This window comes from Argopecten irradians, chromosome 1, assembly GCF_041381155.1.
Source record: "Argopecten irradians isolate NY chromosome 1, Ai_NY, whole genome shotgun sequence".
In the NCBI taxonomy this organism is placed as follows: Eukaryota; Metazoa; Mollusca; class Bivalvia; order Pectinida; family Pectinidae; genus Argopecten; species Argopecten irradians.
In genome coordinates, this window is record NC_091134.1 from 52248953 (window position 1) to 52272614 (window position 23662).

General features: G+C 35.3%; 2 protein-coding genes across 2 annotated transcripts in view; one reads left to right on the top strand and one right to left on the bottom strand.

Annotated features, from left to right (window-relative positions):
* Positions 1 to 23662, bottom strand: part of LOC138310731 (uncharacterized) — a 59297-nt gene that overhangs the window by 11013 nt on the left and 24622 nt on the right. The window lies entirely within an intron of this gene.
* Positions 10914 to 11956, top strand: LOC138308362 (high mobility group nucleosome-binding domain-containing protein 5-like). Its single transcript, XM_069249358.1, has 3 exons — positions 10914 to 11150; positions 11182 to 11364; positions 11843 to 11956. Exons 1-3 carry the CDS (start codon positions 10914 to 10916, stop codon positions 11954 to 11956), a joined length of 534 nt encoding a protein of 177 aa, XP_069105459.1.

Consider the following 23662-nt stretch of genomic DNA (forward strand, 5'->3'; position numbering starts at 1 on the left):
TTAAAGACAGAGACAAGATTTTAGTAACAGTAACAAAATTAACTCTCCTTTATATGTGTCATAACTGGACTAAATATTTGACATGCTCAGTTTTCTGTTGAAAACCACCAAGCTTGATAAGCTGTGAAAATCATTCAAATGGACACACAATGATGTCTTATAAGATACAACATAGAATTTATTCACGGAGAAACTCTTCTTTCAATGCCTAATGCAGGTTTAGATACAAACATACTTATAGAAAACACTTAATGATTACATAATAAACATGTGAAATGAAATTGTTGACCACAATGTAATTGTCTGACCGTGGTATTCGTTTCACTGCACTGTAAATATAAATACTGTATAATTATTTGTTGCATTATTGTCAAAAATCATTATCAACTCTTATTTTATATACTTATGCACTGTACCTACTGTAATTCTCAACATATTGCTAACATGTTAAAAGCTCTTCTTGATTGTGCATGAAAATTACGGCAGATATCACTAATAAAAATGACAAAGGTTTGCCATAGTTTTGAGAAAAAATTATCTGGCTTCAACACGTAACAGATACACGTAACACAGAACAACAAAGAAATCTTGTACTTCTAAGTAGCAAGCAGCTTGAAGTGTTTTGTATAAGATTGATAAACATGAAACATAACTTTCAGTCAATACAACGAAGTATACAAAGTAAATGCCATCTAGAAAACAAAGAGAGAAGGGTACGACGAAAATTGGTGTCATTTATACCACTTAATATGTCCCAATAGAAGCACATAGCGAAATTGAGTTTCTCATTAGAACAAAGTATTACCTAGTTTTTTGTAATCCCAGTATTGCACGCGTATCTCTGGTAGAGGCAAATTGATCAATTTAGTTGTTTCTGCAGAATATAAAAATGACAATAGCCAAACACTTTAAGTACATTTAGAGAGGTGTGTCTGTGATATCTATTGACTACCGCCAGTTGAATATCCATTTATTGTTTAAATTCTCAAGAGGCCATGCTTGTTTTAATTTTATGCCTTTTTATACTCGTTTTGAAAACTAATATTCGTGCTTAGTGTATAATACATACAGAAGTATTCTATTTTTTGTTGTAACTTAACAGTATCCAGTCAGTAGGGATTGGAATCTGTTTGTTCACTATGTGTTGTCTTGGTGACTTTGCTGTGAGTGATTTTTTCTTCGAGTTTACATAAAGTTTAGCTTATGGTTTCACTATTAATTTATTTATTTAATTTTATGTCAAATATTGACAAATTAACAATTATCTGGTGTTTTTTCCTTTTAGACAGCTCTATGTATTTACGTTTACATATGGTTAATTAGATGTAATTTTGATATATATTATACCTCGAAACAGTATCATATTATGTACCGAATGACAAAATGTATGAACAATTGTGTTGCATTTTTATAAATAGAAAGCATTTTATGAAATATACAACGGATATAGCTACTAAATATCTTTGGCAAACTATCAGTTGTAGCTGCCGAATACAAACATGACAATAGCCAAACCTTTTAGAAAATTTACTGATCTGTCTCTGGTGTGTCTATTTAATACTGTTAGTTGAAAACTTGGTTTTACTTTTCATTTTTTTTTTATCTTTATTTCATTTTAATTTCTATGCTTTTTGTTTTCCTTTTTGTGAAAATTAAGATATTTGCTTGGAGTAATATATACAATACAATAACATATATTTTAACCAGTCAGATGGGACTGCATTTCGATTTTATTCTTTATTTGTTGCAAGTTTTAGCTTATCCATTTTAGACAGTGCTATACGATTCTGTTTACGTACAGTAATATAAGTGTGAGAATATGTAGCATCAATATCCATTAGACCTCAAACTAATATCATATACCGAATAACAAAGTGATGAATACGAAACAAAATTGAATGAAATATGCAAAACATATAGATAGTACACATTTGGCTATATCAGGTTATTTTCTTCAATAAAAAATAGTCCGGGTATGTTTATGATGCCCCCCTGGAGTCCATGCAATATAAATCCTTACTAGACCTTCCGTAAAGGAAGATGACCCGTCACAAAAATATAGAAACACTTTTAAATCTCATATAAAAAGGCGATATGGCTGATAAATTGTCTGGTGGGTACAGCGAGAGGGAATCAGTTCCGGGAAAACTATCAGATGCCAAGGACGATAGACTGGCATATCCCTCACCTACCAAACAATATGATTGCCTTCATTTAAAATCTATTGCTCTATACACGATATCAGACAAACCTTTACATGATCCAGACCCTGATTCAGTCATGGTCGTCCGAATGTTTAGCTGATATGACACATGCTTTTTTTTAATCAATATGTTTTACAGAGCGTTTTTACCCAAAGGTGTCTAGGTTTCGAGGGTTTCCGATCGGGACCGCCCTCTAGTTGACGTAATGATTGAGTCAGTGATGGACACTTATCTGATGGTTGTCACTCGAATGTAAAAGCGTACACAGAGAAAATAACAACTCTACGGACAAACTTGAATTTGGATTGTTCAACGAAGGAAAACAGGTTTTTATACCGTAGTAAACGGAACCTGTATTTTAACAAATAACGACTGTATCACAAATGACTAGTAAGGTATATAATATTATGCCATGACACAGGGGCCAGACACGATTTTTTTTAAAACTAACAGTATATATATATATATTATAGTATCAAGCTTAAGGGTATGAACTCGGCGGTCTAGAAAAACGGACCTATCTTTTTAAACCGTGATTCATTTAATAAATGGGTTCTATACAACATTGACGGATATCTTACCTTAAAGAGAAATAATTTATATTTCCATTGAGTGCTTGATGAACAAAATTGGCCAAGTATTGACGAAGTTATGGCTTGATGAATCTGGAAATTTACGAAAAAAAATGCTAGGTAGACATTTCCATGTCCGGTCGAAATGACGTCCCGGCTCTAATGGGTACCTCATCAACCAAGCCAAAACCGTACTTAGTAGAAACTCCATTTAAACATCGTGTAGCTCTGTTACTTTAACCGTCTCACCGCAATGTTCATTTGTTTTTCGGAACGCTTCTCGAGTTTACCCACAAGCACAACGCTACATAATTTGCATAATGTAGTCACAATATGTAAAGTCGAGGAGCGTTCCGAGAGAAAAATGAACATGGCGGTGACGGTTAAAGTAAGTGAGCTACACGATGTTTAAATGGAGTTTCTACAAAGTACAGGTAATAAAACCTTCAAAGGAGATTGTGGATGAACACAGTTATGGGTAGTGTTTAGCGCCACAAGCGTAGATTTTGTGATTTTGGCTTGGTTTTTGAGGTACCCATTAGAGCAGAGACGACATTTCGACCGGACAGGGAAATGTCTACCTAGCATATTTGACGTTAATTTCCCGATTCATCAAGCCATAACTTCGTCAATACTTGGCCAATTTTGTTCAACAAGCACTCAATGGAAAGATAAATCATTTCTCTTTAATGTCAGATATCCGTCAATGTTGTATAGAACCCATTTATTAAAATAATCATGGTTTTAAAAAAATAGTTCCGTTTTTCTCGACCGCCGAGTTCATACCCTTGATACTATAATATATATATGTATACTATTGATTAAAATTTTTCGTGTCAGGTCCCTGTGTGCCACATGACGTATTACAGGAACTGGCAATGCGGTTTGAAGATGGAGAAAAAGTGTCTTTTTTGTTGGTCTGAACTTGAGATATTAAAGAGGTACTTATTTAATCGATAATGGTATAATAGCGATTTTCATAGAAGAGGTTATGCTCTGATATAGGATCCCGCTGATGATATTTCTTGTATGATATAGTTATAGCAATGACTGATCATGCAGAAATTCAGTTTTGTGTAAACATTGAAAATCGATATTGCGCGAAAATTTGGTTGCATCAAAGAAAAGTATTCCTAGTCAAAACTAGCGGAAATATACCTCTTGGGTGTAGAAAACTTCTTATTAGTTCGATACGTTGAACATCAGATTAGTAATCCAGAGTTTCCTGGTTCGATTCCTAGCGCGGCACTTGTGCAGTGCCTATTTTTATATAAGGTTGGCATTGGATTATTTTATTCTTATCTACAACCTTTCATGAACTTAACGTTGTGGGGGAAAACTAAAATGACTGAAAGACATTGACCGATATTCAAAAAGCTTGCCCCATTTTTTTATAGGATCAATATCTTGTCAGTTTTCTTTTTGTCGATTACAGATAAGGTTTTTTTGTCCATTAATATTTTAAAATATTAACTTATTCGAATTAAGTGGACTTCTCAATCACATTAAAATGTGTGATGCTTTGGTATTAATAGTCACTTAATATCGCACTCAATCTAATACAGAAATTAACGTTACTTTACGTAACTGGTCGTAAATCATCTGCAATCGTTTTAACAGCTATAGAACACTTAAATCAAAGAACAGTTTAAAAGGTGATGTGAAAATTTTTCTTCCTTTCGGTAAAACATTTGACAGCTGTAAATACATAGGTGTGTAAAAATCATATATCAAGCTGGTGATAAAGATGTATCACCAAGCTTTTAAAAGGCTTAGAGATTAATGTCGTAGGAACAATGCATGGCATGGAGGCGACGAAATTCGAGAAACGTAATTGCACCATTCGTTTGCACCTTTACAAATTACGATATCCATTCGAACAAAATTACCAAAACGTGTAAAAGTGCGTCAGGCTCCAATTTTAAACTCCAACTATATCTAATTATTGCCGGGAATAATATCAGTGTTGAGGAAAGCAATACGAAGATGAAGATCGTTTCATCAATCACGCTAATATTGGCATTATTTTCAATATAGCGGAATACTTTTTGACATATTATGATTAATTTTACGAAATGGAAATAATTTGTTTGAAATAAATCATATTAATAAACTAAAGTTATTTAAGGATTAACGTTTCTTTCTTATGATTCTATCGAAAGATTAAGTTGAGTAGGGTATCGATATTAGGAATGAACCTATAATTCTCCCTCAGAAAAAAAACACCATTACGGAATATAAGGATAATATCTTCAGTTAAGCAAGGTGCGTGATTCTGCGTCCCGGAAAACAACAGATTACATTTACATCAACGACCCAAGAACAAATTAAGATATGGCGGAAAATCAATTTAATGTTCAGTTGCAATTTTGTCTTTATGTATAAATCACTATTCCATCTATATTTGTTTTACAAACACGACGATAATATCATTGAACACTATCTCTTTCTTCACGTGTTTATAAAAACATTTACAACAGACATTGTACACTATCTATATTGAGATGTAGTACAATGGAAATGTTGGTGACTGAGTGTCGCCAGAGGAAGCACGATTCCTATTATTCATTACAATGCAGTGACGCTTTATCAAGACAGTTATCTCACAAAGTTGTGGGTCGCGTTGTGATATTTCCTCTTAAGACATACTTCCTTAAATTCAATTACTCTCAAAGCACCACAGACATAGTATATCATTTTCTCATTCAATTTAAAAAAAATGCATCTAAATTATAATTATGTGAAATGCGAAGCATGCTAACAGGTACAAGTCAGTTCTTTCGCATCTGTACAATAGAGCAATAAACAATCCGTCAGATTATGTTTGAACGTAGCGGTCATGAGCCAGAGTGAGACAAGATCTGTGATCGATTAGAGCTGAATATCGTACCCAATTCTGGTCCCAAATGAATTTTTCATTGCAACTGACATTTTGGTGAAAAACACAAATCGTTTAGTTATGCTATTCTACACATATAATTTTAAAATCACATTCATGTATAGATCTGATAAACTTAATTAATTTCGCTCTGAATATGGCGAATGATTGTCTTTAATATGTCATTGGCCATGAATAGCCTTGGGCTTCCAAACCCATTTTCCCATAAGGAATTACAGACGGGTAATCCTAAATTCTAAATTAACCAGATATGTAACTCAATTAATGGATAATGTAGAGAATGATTACAATAACCATATTCCAATAGAAAATATAATATCTCGAATAAATCAAACAGCTGTGTAAGCATTCTATGATTGATTCTCACCATCTTAGAATACAAGATCAGGATAATCTGTAGCTCCAAGAAAGAACTCGTAAGATGTAACCTCCCAATAAAGGAACTCCCATCGGCACAAAATGGTGCCCTAATTTAATTTGCATGGGGTTGACATGATCAAAGAGGTGATGATTACATTGACTGTCGATAAAGTTGAATGATACCTCACGGAAATGGTAAGGCAGATTTCCAGCTTTAGAAAAAAATGGAAATATTATTAGTATTAAATCACGTTTGAAAAATTAATGCATTTTCTTTACATAACATGGAGGAAAATAACGTTTGAGAAAAAAACCATTGATCTTTGTTTAAAAAAGAAAAGTTAAAACAATTCTATGGATGTAAAATGTGGCAATCTTCTCATATTTCTCCATTTTTTTCTGAACTTTCTTCTGTTAGGATGACAACCAGAAATCCGAATCTTGCTTCCGTTCGGGATAACAATCAACTTATATATAACAATATAAACAATATAAAACAAAAACAATTCTATCATCTAACAACTTTCATCACTGAAAATCAAAATGGGCCTATATCCATACTTGCATTGTAAGTTATCATTTTCCAATGTTGAATTAGAGAAATAATTGTGTTTACTTGTTGGTACAAGAAATCGGAGTACATACATGTAAAACGATTTGTACGGGGCAGTATTAAAATTTAAGAAATAAATATGAAATAGCTGACATATCAAAAGACCGGAAGGAATAATGCCACGTATTGTGGTAGAAACAGGTCACACAACGAGGGCTTGTTCGATACCGATTATTTCACATGAGTGAGTTATTCTTTAAAAGTAAAAAACCACACTCGCTAAAGCTCGTGTCTTTTGTAACTTATCCAACAACCACTCGTTATGAAACCTCTTTATATCCCAGGTAACTCAACGTCCACCATAAACCAGCTTCTGATTCATGTGAGACAGTTTCTCATTATTTTATTGAATGTCCCCTCTACATTAATATTAGCGATGAATATTTCCAAAACACCAACAGATACAATAATACACATAATGACATTAGTATTGATACATTTCTATAGGGATGCACAATCGCAAAAACTACTGACCGTAGCATTAACTTACTAACATAATATAATTCCTGATTTACATGGAACCCAGTTGAACAATAATGCAGTGTTTGTGTGTCAATAAACTTTACTTTAACAATTACATATTAATCATTAAAATGTCTAATTAACTTGTAATTAGTAAATATATATCGAATTATACACCGTTAAGTTAAGACATTATTAGACAGGATGGTTAAGGACAATTGGTCAAACCACTTAAGTTTTTATCATTCTTATCAATATGTTATATTTCACATACATGAACCTTAGTTTAAAATCACTACATCTATATTTAGTTTGTATTGTGTGTAATAGTGTGCGTGTGAATGTATGTATTTATGTAATATGTATACATAACCTAGTTACCATTTCTATGTTTTGTTGTTATATAATTATCCATTTTCTAAATATTGTAGCCTAACATCCACCCAAGGAAGTAAATTATGTAGGCTTTGCCTGTCATTCAATCCTTTTGACTGCAACATCATGCCAATAAAATTGTTGAAATTGAAAAAAAAATCTAGCCAACATATCACCTGCAGGAACATGTATAAACAATTCCAGTAGCTATTCTTGCTGCTTCATTTTGATCTTGAATAAATGGTTTCCGTGATATATGTAAAATGAAAACAATTTATTAAGTTTGCAACAGTTTATACAGGGCAATATTACATAACTATAGGAAAAGTGCATGGTATTGATTTGCAGATTTTTGGTTTTCCACAAGAGAATTTAATATCATTGGTGTTTGATAAATGGTTTTGCGATTTACTTTTACGTTGTTTGATGAAAACAAAGAATGGTATATTTGCACTATATTGCACAAGACAATAATTTTGTATTGCACTGTTTCATTATAATGAGTGTCGCAAATCCCTCCAAATCTTTAAAAATTATTGTGCTTTATTCTGAGACAATGCATGTATCAATATTAAATATAAAAAAAACCATCTCCAAAGCTATACCTAATATTTGTTCGGAATTGGTAATACATTTCATAGATATGTTTTATTTTGCAATAACCATTCTAACTGTATATCGCTAATTGACGAATAAAAACATCAATTTTGATTGAATGATACTTCAATATTGCAATTTCAGAGATAAAGTTAGAAGTTTCTGCTCAAAAATAGATATCAGGAAAGTTTGTGAATAAAAGAATGAATTACAATGGATACTGAGTTTGGTTTTGTTTAGCGTCTATTTACAGCCAGTGGTCATTTATGGATGCCAGATTTAGGAGATTGATGTAAGCCGTAATATCCGGAGTGAAACCACCGCCCTACAGTCAGTACATTGATACTGAGTAACTTGAGTGTATTTTGATGCTTTGCATAACAATGGAGTGTACTCTCTTTCGACACACTTTCAATGTAAGCGCTTTTAAAACTATATGACCAAAAATATTTGTGTATTAATGTACTACGGCAAAAATATATATATGTATAGAGAGAGAGAATATCTCTACTTAAGTATAAATGTATTGTCTCACTGGTTGTTCTGTTATTGTGTATATGTCCATGTCAAAACGCCGTGCTTTTATTTTAGGAGAGGAATTAATATAATCTCTAAGCTTGTTTTTCCATCCTAGCTGTCTGTATGTATTGGTGTATATGTATGTATATATTTGAATAAATATTGTTTAAACTAAAATATTTGTGGTAAATTTGACTTTGGTTATGTAAGCAGTTCTGCGATCATTTTTCCCTTCGTAAACACTGATTTACGCCGATTCCTGTACATGTTTCAGAAACATTTAATGATACTATGAATTTCCAACTTCACGAAATATAACAGCGTAAATATAAAACATGAAATAACGACCAGCACGCCATCTGACAGTAAACCATATCAGTGTTATATCAAACAGAATGTGTTTTTCATTGTGGAAACGTTTTACTCGCCACAAACACCGAAAACGGAAATAAATACCGCCTATATCATTATTATTGTGGCATGAGGAATCAGCGGCTTCCTGTTGTGTTAAAATTAATATAAGATTTCCCTGCGGGGCTAATTAGTTTTGCTTATGAAATTCGCCATTGTTACAAACGCATGTTTATATCCACACACAGGGTCTGAGAAATGAAAAGTTACGATCGCGATGACATTAAAGTTCACAGTATATCACATCAAGAGATGGGCTTACATGCCTAGTAAAAGTCTCTTTAGAAGAGCACAGCCTTCTATCACCCCCCAATTAGGTTACTTTGAATTCCCATGTTGTGCTGCTTGTCTTTCTGTTAGGCTAATTGTGTAGCTTGGCAATAAAACAAAGTCGGCTTCCAGCATTGAAGTGTACTCCAGGAAGAATGTATTTAGCCTTTCAGATATTAGTTTTATGGAAGGCAATGATAGATTAATTTGATACAACAAATGACAGATGCATTCGTCGCGATTATTCTGGAAATTGGAGTTATCAGAACATTGGTCGCATTGTTCACAAACATGCAAATAAAACATTTTCACTTGTATTCCTTATTCTTTGCAAATCTCCTCCCTGCACAGGAGAAACAAATTTTTTGGTTTAGCAAGCCTGCAGGTGGGTACAAAGGACATTTGTTCTGGACACAGTTCAAAGCTTTTATGATATTACAATGAAATCAAGACTGAGCAGTAAAATATTTATCAAATTCCATATTTTAAGGTCAATTTGTCATGATATAAAAAGAATTTAAAGTAGACTATGCCCATGGCGTCGTAGAAATGCTAAATACCTATAGGACAATAACAAATTGTATTAGGAATTTGATCTGAATCATCAGTAACACAGGGTTCGAATGTAAAGATTTAACATCTCTACAAGATCGTAGAAATATTGTAGAAACAAAATTTCATTATCTTTGAGAAAAACAAAAAGAAATAAAGGCACAATAAATCATAATAATCTCGAGACAAACATCATCTTTCTCACAGGTTCATAGATTTTTAAACAAACAAAAGACAGGCCAAACTGTTTAATTAAAGAAAACTAATGTTCCCGCAAACGATAATATATTCATCCAGTTTGCTTATCTTAGTGTCTCTTCTGCTGCATTAAATCATTATCATCATTGTTAGACTTTATATATCTATTGCAAAACAGAGCAAATATAAAAATCACCATTTATATATATTTTTTTATTTTACTTAATACCTATATTGTGTATTTGGAATATCTATAGCTGGAGGTAAAGTTACTGGAGAACCAAACGATCCTACATAACAGATATGGATTACTTAATTTCTATAAATTTATTTACAGAAGAGCTGATTTGGATGGTGCTTTGGTAAGTTGCCAGGTTGTCTAAGTGTCATTTGACGTACGCCTATATACAATCAGAGATCTGTCTGCTCTCGTCAATAACGAGAGGCCGGGAGCTAGACTTCCACAAAATGTTTTATCGGCTCGGCAATCACAAAGGCAATGGGCCAGGAAGATAATTATGATATTGTTTACAACAAGTTCTAACTAATGTGTTGGTTTTATGTGATTGGTGATATTAGACAAATATTTATATATAGAATAAGCGGTTCGACAGGCAACTGATATTAGAATAAGCGGTTCGACAGGCAACTGATATTATTGGGGGAAGGAGGAGCTACGGATGTAATGAAAAAAAGAAGAAGAGAAAAGGTAGTAGGTAAAGGAGGAACATAAAGGAGGAGGAGGAGGAGTAAAGGATAAGAAGGAGGAGGAGGAGAGGATAAGGAGGAGGAGGAGGAGAGGATAAGGAGGAGGAGGAGGAACATAAAGGAGGAGGCGCAGGAGCAGGAGAGGATAAGGAGGAGGAGGAGCATAAAGCAGGATGAGCAGGAGGAGGAGCATAAAGGAGGAGGAGCAGGAGAGGATAAGGAGGAACATAAAGGAGGAGGAGGAGGAGAGGATAAGGAGGAACATAAAGGAGGAGGAGCAGGAGCAGGAGGAGGAGCAGGAGAGGATAAGGAGGAACATAAAGGAGGAGGAGGAGCAGGAGAGGATAAGGAGGGAACATAAAGGAGGAGGAGGAGGAGGAGAGGATAAGGAGGAACATAAAGGAGGAGGAGCAGGAGAGGATAAGGAGGAACATAAAGGAGGAGGAGGAGGAGAGGATAAGGAGGAACATAAAGGAGGAGGAGCAGGAGGAGGAGGAGAGGATAAGGAGGAGGAGGAGGAGGAACATAAAGGAGGAGGAGCAGGAGGAACATAAAGGAGGAGGAGCAGGAGGAGGAGGAGGAGAGGATAACGAGGAGGAGGAGGAGGAACATAAAGGAGGAGGAGCAGGAGGAACATAAAGGAGGAGGAGGAGGAGGAGGAGGAGAGGATAAGGAGGAGGAGGAGGAGGAACATAAAGGAGGAGGAGCAGGAGGAACATAAAGGAGGAGGAGCAGGAGGAGGAGGAGAGGATAAGGAGGAGGAGGAGGAGGAGAGGATAAGGAGGAACATAAAGGAGGGAGGAGCAGGAGGAGGAGGAAGGAAAGGAGGAGGAGGAGGAGGAGGAGAGGATAAGGAGAGGAGGAGGAGGAGGAGGAGAGGAAGGAGGAACATAAAGGAGGAGGAGGAGAGGAGGAGGAGGAGGAGGAGGAAATAAGGAGGAGAGAGGAGGAGGAGGAGAGGAGAGGAGGAGGAGGAGAGGAGGAGGAGGAGAGGAGGAGGAGAAAGGAGAAGAGGAAGAGGAGGAGGAGGATAAGGAGGAGGAGGAGCAAGGAGGAGGAGGAGGAGGAGGAAAGGAGGAGGAGGAGGAGGAGGAGAGGATAAGGAGGAGGAGGAGGAGGAGAGGATAAGGAGGAGGAGCAGGAGAGGATAAGGAGGAACATAAAGGAGGAGGAGCAGGAGGAAGGAGGAGAGGAGAGGAATAAGGAGGAGACATAAGGAGGAGGAGGAGAGAGGACATAAAGGAGAGGAGGAGGAGGAGAGGACATAAAGGAGGAGGAGGAGGAGGAGAGGATAAGGAGAGGACATAAGGAGGAGGAGGAGGAGGAGAATAAAGAGGAGGAGAGAGGAGGAGGAGGAGGAGAGGATAAAGAGGAGGAGCAGGAGAGGATAAGGAGGAACATAAAGGAGGAGGATAAGGAGGAGGAGGAGGAGCAGGAGAGGATAAGGAGGAACATAAAGGAGGAGGATAAGGAGGAGGAGGAGGAGCAGGAGGAGCAGGAACATAAAGGAGGAGGAGGAGCAGGAGGAAAATAAAGGAGAAGGAGGAGATGACAGTGGACAGAGTTGATGGGAAATGAGGGTAGGAGGACCGAAAGCAGGTAGAACAAGAAGAATAACAAAATGCATTGTTTAATGCAAATAAAATGACAGCTAAACATAATTCATGTTACTATTTTCAATAGCAACTGTAATATGTATTATATGCTATATTTCTTCAAGTACTTAATCTGTAATAGATATTTCTATTCATTCTTCAAACAATCAAATTCATTTAAGGACGGTTTTCCATGTGAGCAAAGTGTGGATATCTGTATGTTCTGGGAGGCTGCGGTAAATGTCTTTTCTATAGTGCTATTTCACTGAAGCATGCCGCTGAAGACACTGAACAAGCACATCCCAACCGGTCACATTATGACAATGGACAAACCAGTCGTCCCACCCCTTTATGCTGAACGCTTAACAGATATTTTAGGATGGGAACAACTGCCAAAAGGTGGTGACAAAGGAGACATTAGGAAGAAAATGATATATCCTAGTAAACTTAGTTGCCTTTTACGATTACGCAATATGAGAAGAGGTAAAATTGCAGAAGGAGCAGAAACTATCACTTTTAAGACTCCGTTGTGCCTCAGCCAATGGACAAAACCAAGAGCCTTAGTCACAGGGATGAGCGTTCAAGAACAAGCGTGAGTTGATGTGAAGGGAGACGTTAAGGAAAAGAAAGTCAGATATGAAGAAGATAACAGTCCAAACTTTAGTTGCCTTTTACAACCATCTGATACAATTTTACTCCCCACCTACAGGGCCAATGTTCTTCACCAAATATGTGACATGTTGTAATAATAAAGAATAACACACACATACTAAATGTTATTAACTCATATTGAAAACATGTTTTCCGTCAGATTTCTGTCATTTCTACAAACGAACCTATTCCTAAGTCCCGATGGCCTGTGCATGTGAACACACAATAGTAGTAGTATCTATAGGTCACAGGCCAACGTTTTCTCCCTCTGTGTTTGTATATCAGACCAATACAGAAGGTCAATATCAGCAAATATTCTAGACATTTGCCACGTCAGCACCCTCATTTGGGGGCTGACCGAGGAAAAGATGACTGTCCAATTTACCAAGTGGATTGGAAGACGTCATGATCGTATCAACTCTTGTAATGTATGCCTGATTCATTACGACGCTTGGTACGAAAGATTTTTCATATCAAATTGAAGTTCTGTCGTCCATTTGCTCCGTACGACCTTTTTGTTCTCCGTTATATGGTAATTAGTGATAGGCTACCGCAGATTTCAAGCAAATAATAGAGAACCGCGGCTTTTCTCCGATCCTGTATGAAGTTGTCAGGGAGGTGTCCAAGGCTTCGCCCTAATCGGCTATACACAGTAAATCGGTATTGAATCTGGATATTCCCAAGTGGTACTCTCAGAACACTGAGAATAATAGGCGGGAAATAAAGGCCGATATCTGCTGAATTGAGGTGAATGGTGTGAGCGGTGTCTGGTGGGGCGAGCTATGAGTGGGAATTCTCAAGACACATCCGCCATTACTAGCCGTAAAATCACACCGATGCACACCTGATTACATTACAATCAATAGAAGCTGCGTGTAAATTGGGGAGATACCACCTCGGTTATGATGGTGACAAGAGATTCATTCCCTCCTAATGGAGACGCAAAAACACATTCCCAGATTTTGTATGATTTTATGTGATTTTATTTGACGATAATGGCGCTGCGTTAGTGAATTTTGGTGTTCTCCCATCGTTTAGCGCGTCACACGACCACGTACTGCGAATGGCTACCCCTCAGTATTGTCAATTTGGTGACAGCATATTAGTGCTTCGATACAGATAATGGTTAGAGCAGAGAAAATATTCCTCCGCAAATCTGTCTCCTTCGAAAAGGCGATCCCTAAGGGATACATATAGAAGCTATATGTTTTTAATATTGTGATAATTTGTGTGGTATTAACTCCTCAAATAACATGATTCTAAAGTGATGGATGATATCAAATTCAGATGAGACTGTGAAAAAGTAATACGCGGGAAAGGGAAAAATAATTATGTGAAACTGAGGACAAATTCACCTTAACAATAGTTCTGTCCAGATTTCCATCGTTCTTTTATATCTCCAATGTAGTTACTATAGCAACAGCAAACAGATGGTATTAAAATGACCACATGGTGCTTCCCCTTTTTTCGAAATTTTGGAAATACTTCTTTCAAATTGATTTTTTTTCTTTCTATTTGATGCATGTCTACGTGTCATCGATGACCTTTGTATCACATTTATGACTTTTGATTTATACATGAATAATTTGTTTTCTTTGTTTTCATACTAAATCCGGCGTTTTGGTTGGCTAATTCTTTTTTCCATACGACTACGAAAAAAGAGAAGAAATCCTAGAATAGCGCCAGTACTGACGTTATCGTGACGTCACAATATAAATATTTAGACATTGCGTATTAATTGGAAAAATAATCTCTTGAAAACTCAATGTAATCGTACATTCAAAGTAGTAAAACATTTTGTTTGCAAACTTTTATGGAAACATGTTTTTTTTCATATTCCGATGGAATTAAAAACAAATGGTGACACCAATGCTTAAATGTCGTATCTTTATCTTGTGGATAGTTATATATATATTTAAGTCTTTACGCTAATGCTACCCAGGCACTTCTGAGATATCATATACTCCAGATAAGACTTATGTAGGCGAGGGTCGTCAATCACACAAAGATTGCTTTACCATTTACATCACCCTGACCTCCTCTGACCTTTTCATAGATGTCTATATTATGTGGATGCTTTCAACGTTTAGAATCATGGTATTTGGTAACTGTCGGTTTTTGTATGATTCACAGCAAATGCTTTGTTAGAGTTGCAATCTCTTAACCTTTCCTCTGTTCGTTTTTATCTGCATATCGTCATCTTTTTATCATATATCTCTATCGACGATATCGATATGTATTTCCACAGAAATCATCCATGGCCATGATTAGGAAGCTTTCAGATCCACCTTTCCCTCAGCACGCGTTGGCAACTGAATAGGATATTGACATCCGATGACTGAGATTTTGAACTCTCGGGGATTATTAAAGCAAGGTGACAGACAAATCAACAATGAAGAAAACATTAGATTTGCAATTACATATGAGTATATTGAAACCCTCAAGTAATTATTTTTCTTAACTTGTAATGTTGCTTGAGTGTGCATTAAAGTTGTCTAGTAAACATCTACGGCAATTTTAAAGTGCGGGTTCAAGAGCACTTCTTAAACTCAATGACCACCAACAACAGAAACACAAAGTAATCGATTAACGTACAGCTGTCTATCAAAGTTTTCTTGAAGCCTACTCTTACAGATCGGCTGCCATTTTTATGAAATATGTTATAGTGAGATAATGCCACATCGAAATCATATCTCTCCTGGACAGCTGGTACGCCTAATCGCATGCAGACTGACATGATACCTATATTAATGATATCTGTGTGAAATTGATTTTTGAAGGTGGAAGTGAGAAACATGTCGCTTAAATATTAGTTTGATTCAGTACTCAGTCATTGTCTCCTTACTCCATAAATATTGTGACTCTTAATGCTGTAAACGCTTCAGCAATCATAGGGATCATAATGTTTAAACTTCCACCATCAAAGTACTACCATACCCCGCTATTTCGAACTTAGCGCACTTGTAGTAATTAAAAAGGAATAATAATTAGTACTTCGAATAACACAAGATTACCTAAACTAGTTAAATAATTTCTAGTTAACGAGGCCCATTTGCATATTAATGACAAATTCTTGAATATATTTGCCATTAATGTTATGTTTTCAGAAGTTATTTATAAATATAGGAGATAAGATACACAATTTAATGGTAATCTGTCTACGAAATTTTGAAAACAAACCCAACACCGCTGTACAAATAATACACTGGGTTTTATCCCATTTTGCTATAAAAGTGTTTAAAAAATGAAGCAACAACCAAAAGATATTATATAGAAAAAATGATAAGTTTCATTGCATTAACGTACATTTATCATATATAATTACTTAGAAGGGAACGTTACTGAAAAATGACGAAAGATAATGTATATCTACTGCAGTACATTTGCTTTATTCTTGGTTTGGTACGCTGTATTGCAGCAAGAAACGCATTTGTATTTCACACAAATCTACAAGAGAAGACACATCTCGTATATTAAATGGCAAAATGTTTCTCATTTTCTCTTCTTTTAGACATATTTTATCATTTTTCTTGTAAAGTACTCCATAAGGTTCTGAGATAAGCCATGCTAGTGACGGAGATAGACAAAGGTCTGGTATAAAAGATACCTTTTATGTTCTCGCCTATTAGTGGTGCACTTTTCTTCCTTTACGACTGTCTCTAACGGTTATCGCGTAAGGGGAATTTATACCAGACTTAGACAATAAATATAGAAAATAGATTTACGCAAAAGAACATTGACGTGGGAATGGTACCCTGGTGTCACCAGAGAACTATAAAGCATACAGATGTTGTGTCTTTACGATATGATTAAGAATGTTTTAACGCTTCAATAACTTATAAATACATCACAGTTGAACAGCATCACAGAGACTAACACGCTACAATGTATACAACATGACGTCGTAGACTTGTCCACATAAAGTCACGCTAACTATGTCGTAAATACAAACATGAAATCAATCAACGAAAATCGAAGAAAACAACTTATAAAGAAATAAGGAAAAAATAAAATATGAGGCGATCAAAATATCAATATTGGGTCAATATCTATGAAGATAACATAGAGGAGAAAAAATAGGTATAGGCTAATTGAAAGAAAAAAAATCTGCTTCAAAAATTTCAGACTCACAAAATTACTTGTTAAAATCTGCCGTCTTAATTTTTTTACACCGAGTACAACTAAACAAGCCTAGAATACCTGGAATTATCATCGTTTTAAAGAACGAGAAATAAATGAACTAGACAGTCAGTAGTCTGTTACGTCCGGGACGATACATTACATGTGAATTGCACGTGCGTGTAGAGATTAAACACAGATCATGAAATGACGTTAATGTAAAAGTCACATGGACAGAAATGGGGCATTTGTCTTCATGCTTCCATAACATTAAAACATTAAACACTCATGGTTGCAGGGCATCAGCTTTAGTCCGTAATTGTTCAATGTGCATCAACAACCCGCCTTTGATCTTCAAAGCTTTCAAAGATAGTGAACCATATGTTTCTTTTTCTAGGAGGCTTAAGACGCTAATCACATGGAAATAGGCTTGATGTAGAAGTACACATATACCAACATTATAGCTCTTTGAACCAAACTTTAACGTTTCTCGTAATCATGTTTAGCTCGTATATCGATATAGGAAGGTAGTAACCTTGTTTGTTGCAAACTTTGTATATTGCCCGCGTTTTTAATGAACCGTACCAGAACATTAAGTAACTCACATAATCAACAGTTATTTCCTCTTTTAATTGCGAGATAAAATGTTCTCGCATATTAATATTTGACGCTCAATTAACGACAGCGTTAATCATCTACAGATAAATTCAACAAAAATAGAAATGTAACTGAAAAATATCTTTGAACACAATTTACTATAAAACTTTAAAAAGATGAAATCGATTTTTCATACAACTACACCACCGAAGTGGCAAGCGTTCAACAATACACTTCATCAAGGCTAACTTATTACCATAAAACGTGCACTTAAAATTAAGATTTAATTCCAAGTTTTACGTTCGTCTTTATTATTTTACAAACTAGTTTTATTCGAAGTGCAACTGTGTGAATGCAATTATTCAATTAAATGTCCTTGTAACGAGCCTTCAAGTGAAGTTTGAGATTGCTCGTGATATTCTGAAGAATCCAAGTTTTCAATCAAGAGTCGACGTGACGGAGAACAAAGTGCCGGCGTGATAGGGAACAAAGATGGCCGCCTATCTGACAAAACACACCGTCGAAGAGACAGATAGCTTAATGAGAGGCATACAGAGTCGTGTCCACGCAAAGGGACTAGCGTATTAAAGCCTCTTAATGAACAAGACATTTTAGGGGATTTTTCCATTTAAGGATTTAGAAAGGCAATCCGATGAAAGCCTGGGCGAAGTCATTGATTCGTACAGGAAATAGATGCGGAGTAGTAGTAGACACTTCGTAGCTGTCAGGGGTATTCCGGAAACAAATAAAAAGGAATAATGGTGCCTATCCAAATGACGGGAATTAATGCGTGTCGATGTGAAATCAAGCATTGCAAATGAGTAGCTTAGCTAAAGCTTTGATAATAGCATATAAGAAAAGGGAAAGTTTTTTATAGCTTAATCGATTCCTTCCACTGGATGTCTACCATTCGTGTGTTTACATGACAGGAGTATACAGTTTGTTAATTACCAGCAGGGATATTATGATAAACTGCCTTTTACCGAAGTATAGATAATGTGCACACATATATTCACCATTAATCAAGCATTGTTGGCACTTGGAATTTACACATTTCTCTGTTACAGTTCTACACTCGTTTTAGTGCTATTCTGCGGTTATGTCCCATATCGCCCTCTTCATCAATTTCTCAACATTTCTCCGCCTTTACTTTTCATTTCTCTGTCTTACTTACTAATTCCCTGCTTTCAATTTACTCACAATAAATTATGACTTTAGATTGATAAGTAAAAACACCACCAAGAACACATAACTTGTTTTCTTCACTTAAAGATGCTCCACCGCCGACAGACCATACATGATACTCATCAATTGAACAACAATTGGTGTTTAATCGTGTATATATATGTCTAATATACACTCAAAAAATAATAAAAAAATAACTTAATTTGTTTTTGGTGCATGAGCAGTCAGAACTTCATTCTATATAAAACATAGTGCCACGGAATTTTTTCGGGATGCAATTGATTATTATATATATTTTTATCTTGAAGTAAAATTACAGGCTCAAACTTTCCAATGGTGATAATGGTGTAAATTAAGTAACTTTTGTAACTGAAGAAAAACACCAAATCGTCTGATCCTGTTTTTAATAGTGAAAAATACCATTTGTCAGCGGTGGAGCATCTTTAACAAAATGTATGTGATTGTGTTTTCTTTGTCATCTTTTTAATTCTGGTAATTCTGGTATTTCATGCAGTCCCTCGTGTTATATCTAAATCGATGGGACTGTAAAACAATTGTATTCGAGAATAAAATAAATTCAAAGCCTATACACTACATTTTAATTGATCAGGGATTTCCCAAATCCATCAGTCGACTGAACTAAGCCCAAATATACGTCCCTATCAAATACATTTATGTGATAAGAAGTTTTTACAAACATGCCATAGGACCGCAAATTGATCTGCTTAGGTTAAGTCTACTGACCAATCGTACTTGTCAGCTGAAGTAACACGACCTCTTCTAAGCACAAGCAATAACATTTGACCATGATGTGACAAAAACGGAAGCATTTATACTTCGCTGCTGTTCAATCAAGTACATTTAGATTGACTTTGGTTAAAACAACATTTTCTTGTACGAAGATAGAGTATATAGATTATAAATTATATTTTAGCTTCAGATAAAAGTATGTTAATCTGTCTCCATGTATTGACTTCGAACAAACTCTGAGTTGAATGAGTTTATATATGTAAACTATTTTCATATTGTTTTTTAGGTTGAAATGTCTGGCCACTGTCAAAGGATCTCACGATTGACTCTAGTAAGTCTATCAAAAAACCCAGAAATGTGTACATTATGAGTTCTTACACGTTTTATTTCCCAAATATGAGGAAGCACATCTGACGAATTCGGACTCCAGCAGAGAGCATGTCGATAACAACATGCAGGCGCGTGCTGGCTTAGTAAGGATATAACCTACATAAACCTTTGCTTAGGGATGGATTCCAAGGAAACATAAAGTACAAAATCGCTCTTGAGGGGACCATCAATCCTCTTATGACCAGTCTTACATAGTAACGAGTAACTGACCCTCGACCAACGCCAGGATGTATCAGTACCGAAAAACATGCATTTGAAACATTAATTTAATGCGGTCTCTTCCCGTATATAGACCAATGCCTTGGATTGAAGTCCGGCGCTCATTAAATATATAAGATCTCACATAAAAAAATAACACGCAGACATTCCAACTTTATACGTTATAAGTTTAAACTCACGATGGGAAACGATGATAATCTGATTGTAGTGGACAAAATGTGTAATTGTGTGTGTCTGAATGTAGTAACATAATGTGTAATTTAGTGTGTCTGAATGTAGTGGACATAATGTGTAACTTGTATGTCTGAATGTAGTGGACATAATGTGTAAATTGGTGTCTGAATGTAGTGGACATAATGCGTAATTTGGTGTGTCTGAATGTAGTGGACATAATGTGTAATTTAGTATGTCTGAATGTAGGGGACATAATGTGTAATTTAGTGTGTCTGATGTAGTGTAATGTGTGAGACATAATGGTAATTTGGTGTGTCTGAATGTGTGGACATAATGTGTAATTGTGTGTCTTGAGTATGTTGTATGTAGTGGACATAATGTGTAATTTAGTGTGTCTAATGTAGACATAATGTGTAATTTAGTGTGTCTGAATGTAGTGGACATAATGTGTAATTTAGTGTGTCTGAATGTAGTAGACATAATGTGTAATTTAGTGTGTCCGAATGTAGTGGACATAATGTGTTATTTGGTGTGTCTGAATGTAGTGGACATAATGTGTAATTTAGTGTGTCTGAATGTAGTGGACATAATGTGTAATTTAGTGTGTCTGAATGTAGTAGACATAATGTGTAATTTAGTGTGTCTGAATGTAGTAGACATAATGTGTAATTTAGTGTGTCTGAATGTAGTGGACATAATGTGTAATTTAGTGTGTCTGAATGTAGTAGACATAATGTGTAATTTAGTGTGTCTGAATGTAGTGGACATAATGTGTAATTTAGTGTGTCTGAATGTAGTAGACATAATGTGTAATTTAGTGTGTCTGAATGTAGTAGACATAATGTGTAATTTAGTGTGTCTGAATGTAGTGGACATAATGTGTAATTTGGTGTGTCTGAATGTAGTGGACATAATGTGTAATTTAGTGTGTCTGAATGTAGTGGACATAATGTGTAATTTAGTGTGTCTGAATGTAGTGGACATAATGTGTAATTTAGTGTGTCTGAATGTAGTAGACATAATGTGTAATTAAGTGTGTCTGAATGTAGTGGACATAATGTGTAATTTAGTGTGTCTGAATGTAGTGGGACATAATGTGTAATTTAGTGTGTCTGAATGTAGTGGACATAATGTGTAATTTAGTGTGTCTGAATGTAGTGGACATAATGTGTAATTTAGTGTGTAGTGTCTGAATGTAAGTGTGACATAATGTGTAATTTAGTGTGTCTGAATGTAGTGGACATAATGTGTAATTTAGTGTGTCTGAATGTAGTGGACATAATGTGTAATTTAGTGTGTCTGAATGTAGTAGACATAATGTGTAATTTAGTGTGTCTGAATGTAGTGGACATAATGTGTAATTTAGTGTGTCTGAATGTAGTAGACATAATGTGTAATTTAGTGTGTCTGAATGTAGTGGACATAATGTGTAATTTAGTGTGTCTGAATGTAGTGGACATAATGTGTAATTTAGTGTGTCTGAATGTGTAGACATAATGTGTAATTTAGTGTGTCTGAATGTAGTAGACATAATGTGTAATTTAGTGTGTGTCTGAATGTAGTGGACATAATGTGTAAATTTAGTGTGTCGTGACATAATGTAAATGTGTAATTTAGTGTGTCTGAATGTAGTAGACATAATGTGTAATTTAGTGTGTCTGAATGTAGTAGACATAATGTGTAATTTAGTGTGTCTGAATGTAGTGGACATAATGTGTAATTTAGTGTGTCTGAATGTAGTGGACATAATGTGTAATTTAGTGTGTCTGAATGTAGTAGACATAATGTGTAATTTAGTGTGTCTGAATGTAGTAGACATAATGTGTAATTTAGTGTGTCTGAATGTAGTGGACATAATGTGTAATTTAGTGTGTCTGAATGTAGTAGACATAATGTGTTATTTGGTGTGTCTGAATGTAGTAGACATAATGTGTAATTTAGTGTGTCTGAATGTAGTGGACATAATGTGTAATTTAGTGTGTCTGAATGTAGTAGACATAATGTGTAATTTAGTGTGTCTGAATGTAGTGGACATAATGTGTAATTTAGTGTGTCTGAATGTAGTAGACATAATGTGTAATTTAGTGTGTCTGAATGTAGTAGACATAATGTGTGTATTTAGTGTGTCTGAATGTAGTGCAGACATAATGTGTAATTTAGTGTGTCTGAATGTAGTGGACATAATGTGTAATTTTAGTGTGTCTGAATGTAGTGGACATAATGTGTTATTTGGTGTGTCTGAATGTAGTAGACATAATGTGTTATTTAGTGTGTCTGAATGTAGTGGACATAATGTGTTATTTAGTGTGTCTGAATGTAGTAGACATAATGTGTAATTTAGTGTGTCTGAATGTAGTGGACATAATGTGTAATTTAGTGTGTCTGAATGTAGTGGACATAATGTGTATTTGGTGTGTCTAGTGGACATAATGTGTAATTTAGTGTGTCTGAATGTAGTGGACATAATGTGTAATTTGGTGTGTCTGAATGTAGTAGACATAATGTGTAATTTAGTGTGTCTGAATGTAGTGGACATAATGTGTAATTTAGTGTGTCTGAATGTAGTGGACATAATGTGTAATTTAGTGTGTCTGAATGTAGTGGACATAATGTGTAATTTAGTGTGTCTGAATGTAGTGGACATAATGTGTAATTTAGTGTGTCTGAATGTAGTGGACATAATGTGTAATTTAGTGTGTCTGAATGTAGTGGACATAATGTGTAATTTAGTGTGTCTGAATGTAGTGGACATAATGTGTAACTTAGTGTGTCTGAATGTAGTAGACATAATGTGTTAATTTAGTGTGTCTGAATGTAGGTGGACATAATGTGTAATTTAGTGTGTCTGAATGTAGTGGACATAATGTGTAATTTAGTGTGTCTGAATGTAGTGGACATAATGTGTAATTTAGTGTGTCTGAATGTAGTGGACATAATGTGTAATTTAGTGTGTCTGAATGTAGTGGACATAATGTGTAATTTAGTGTGTCTGAATGTAGTGGACATAATGTGTAATTTAGTGTGTCTGAATGTAGTGGACATAATGTGTATTTAGTGTGTCTGAATGTAGTGGACATAATGTGTAATTTAGTGTGTGTGAATGTAGTGGACATAATGTGTAATTTAGTGTGTCTGAATGTAGTGTAGACATAATGTGTAATTTAGTGTGTCTGTCATAATGTGTAATTTGTGTGTCGAATGTAGTAGACATAATGTGTAATTTAGTGTGTCTGAATGTAGTA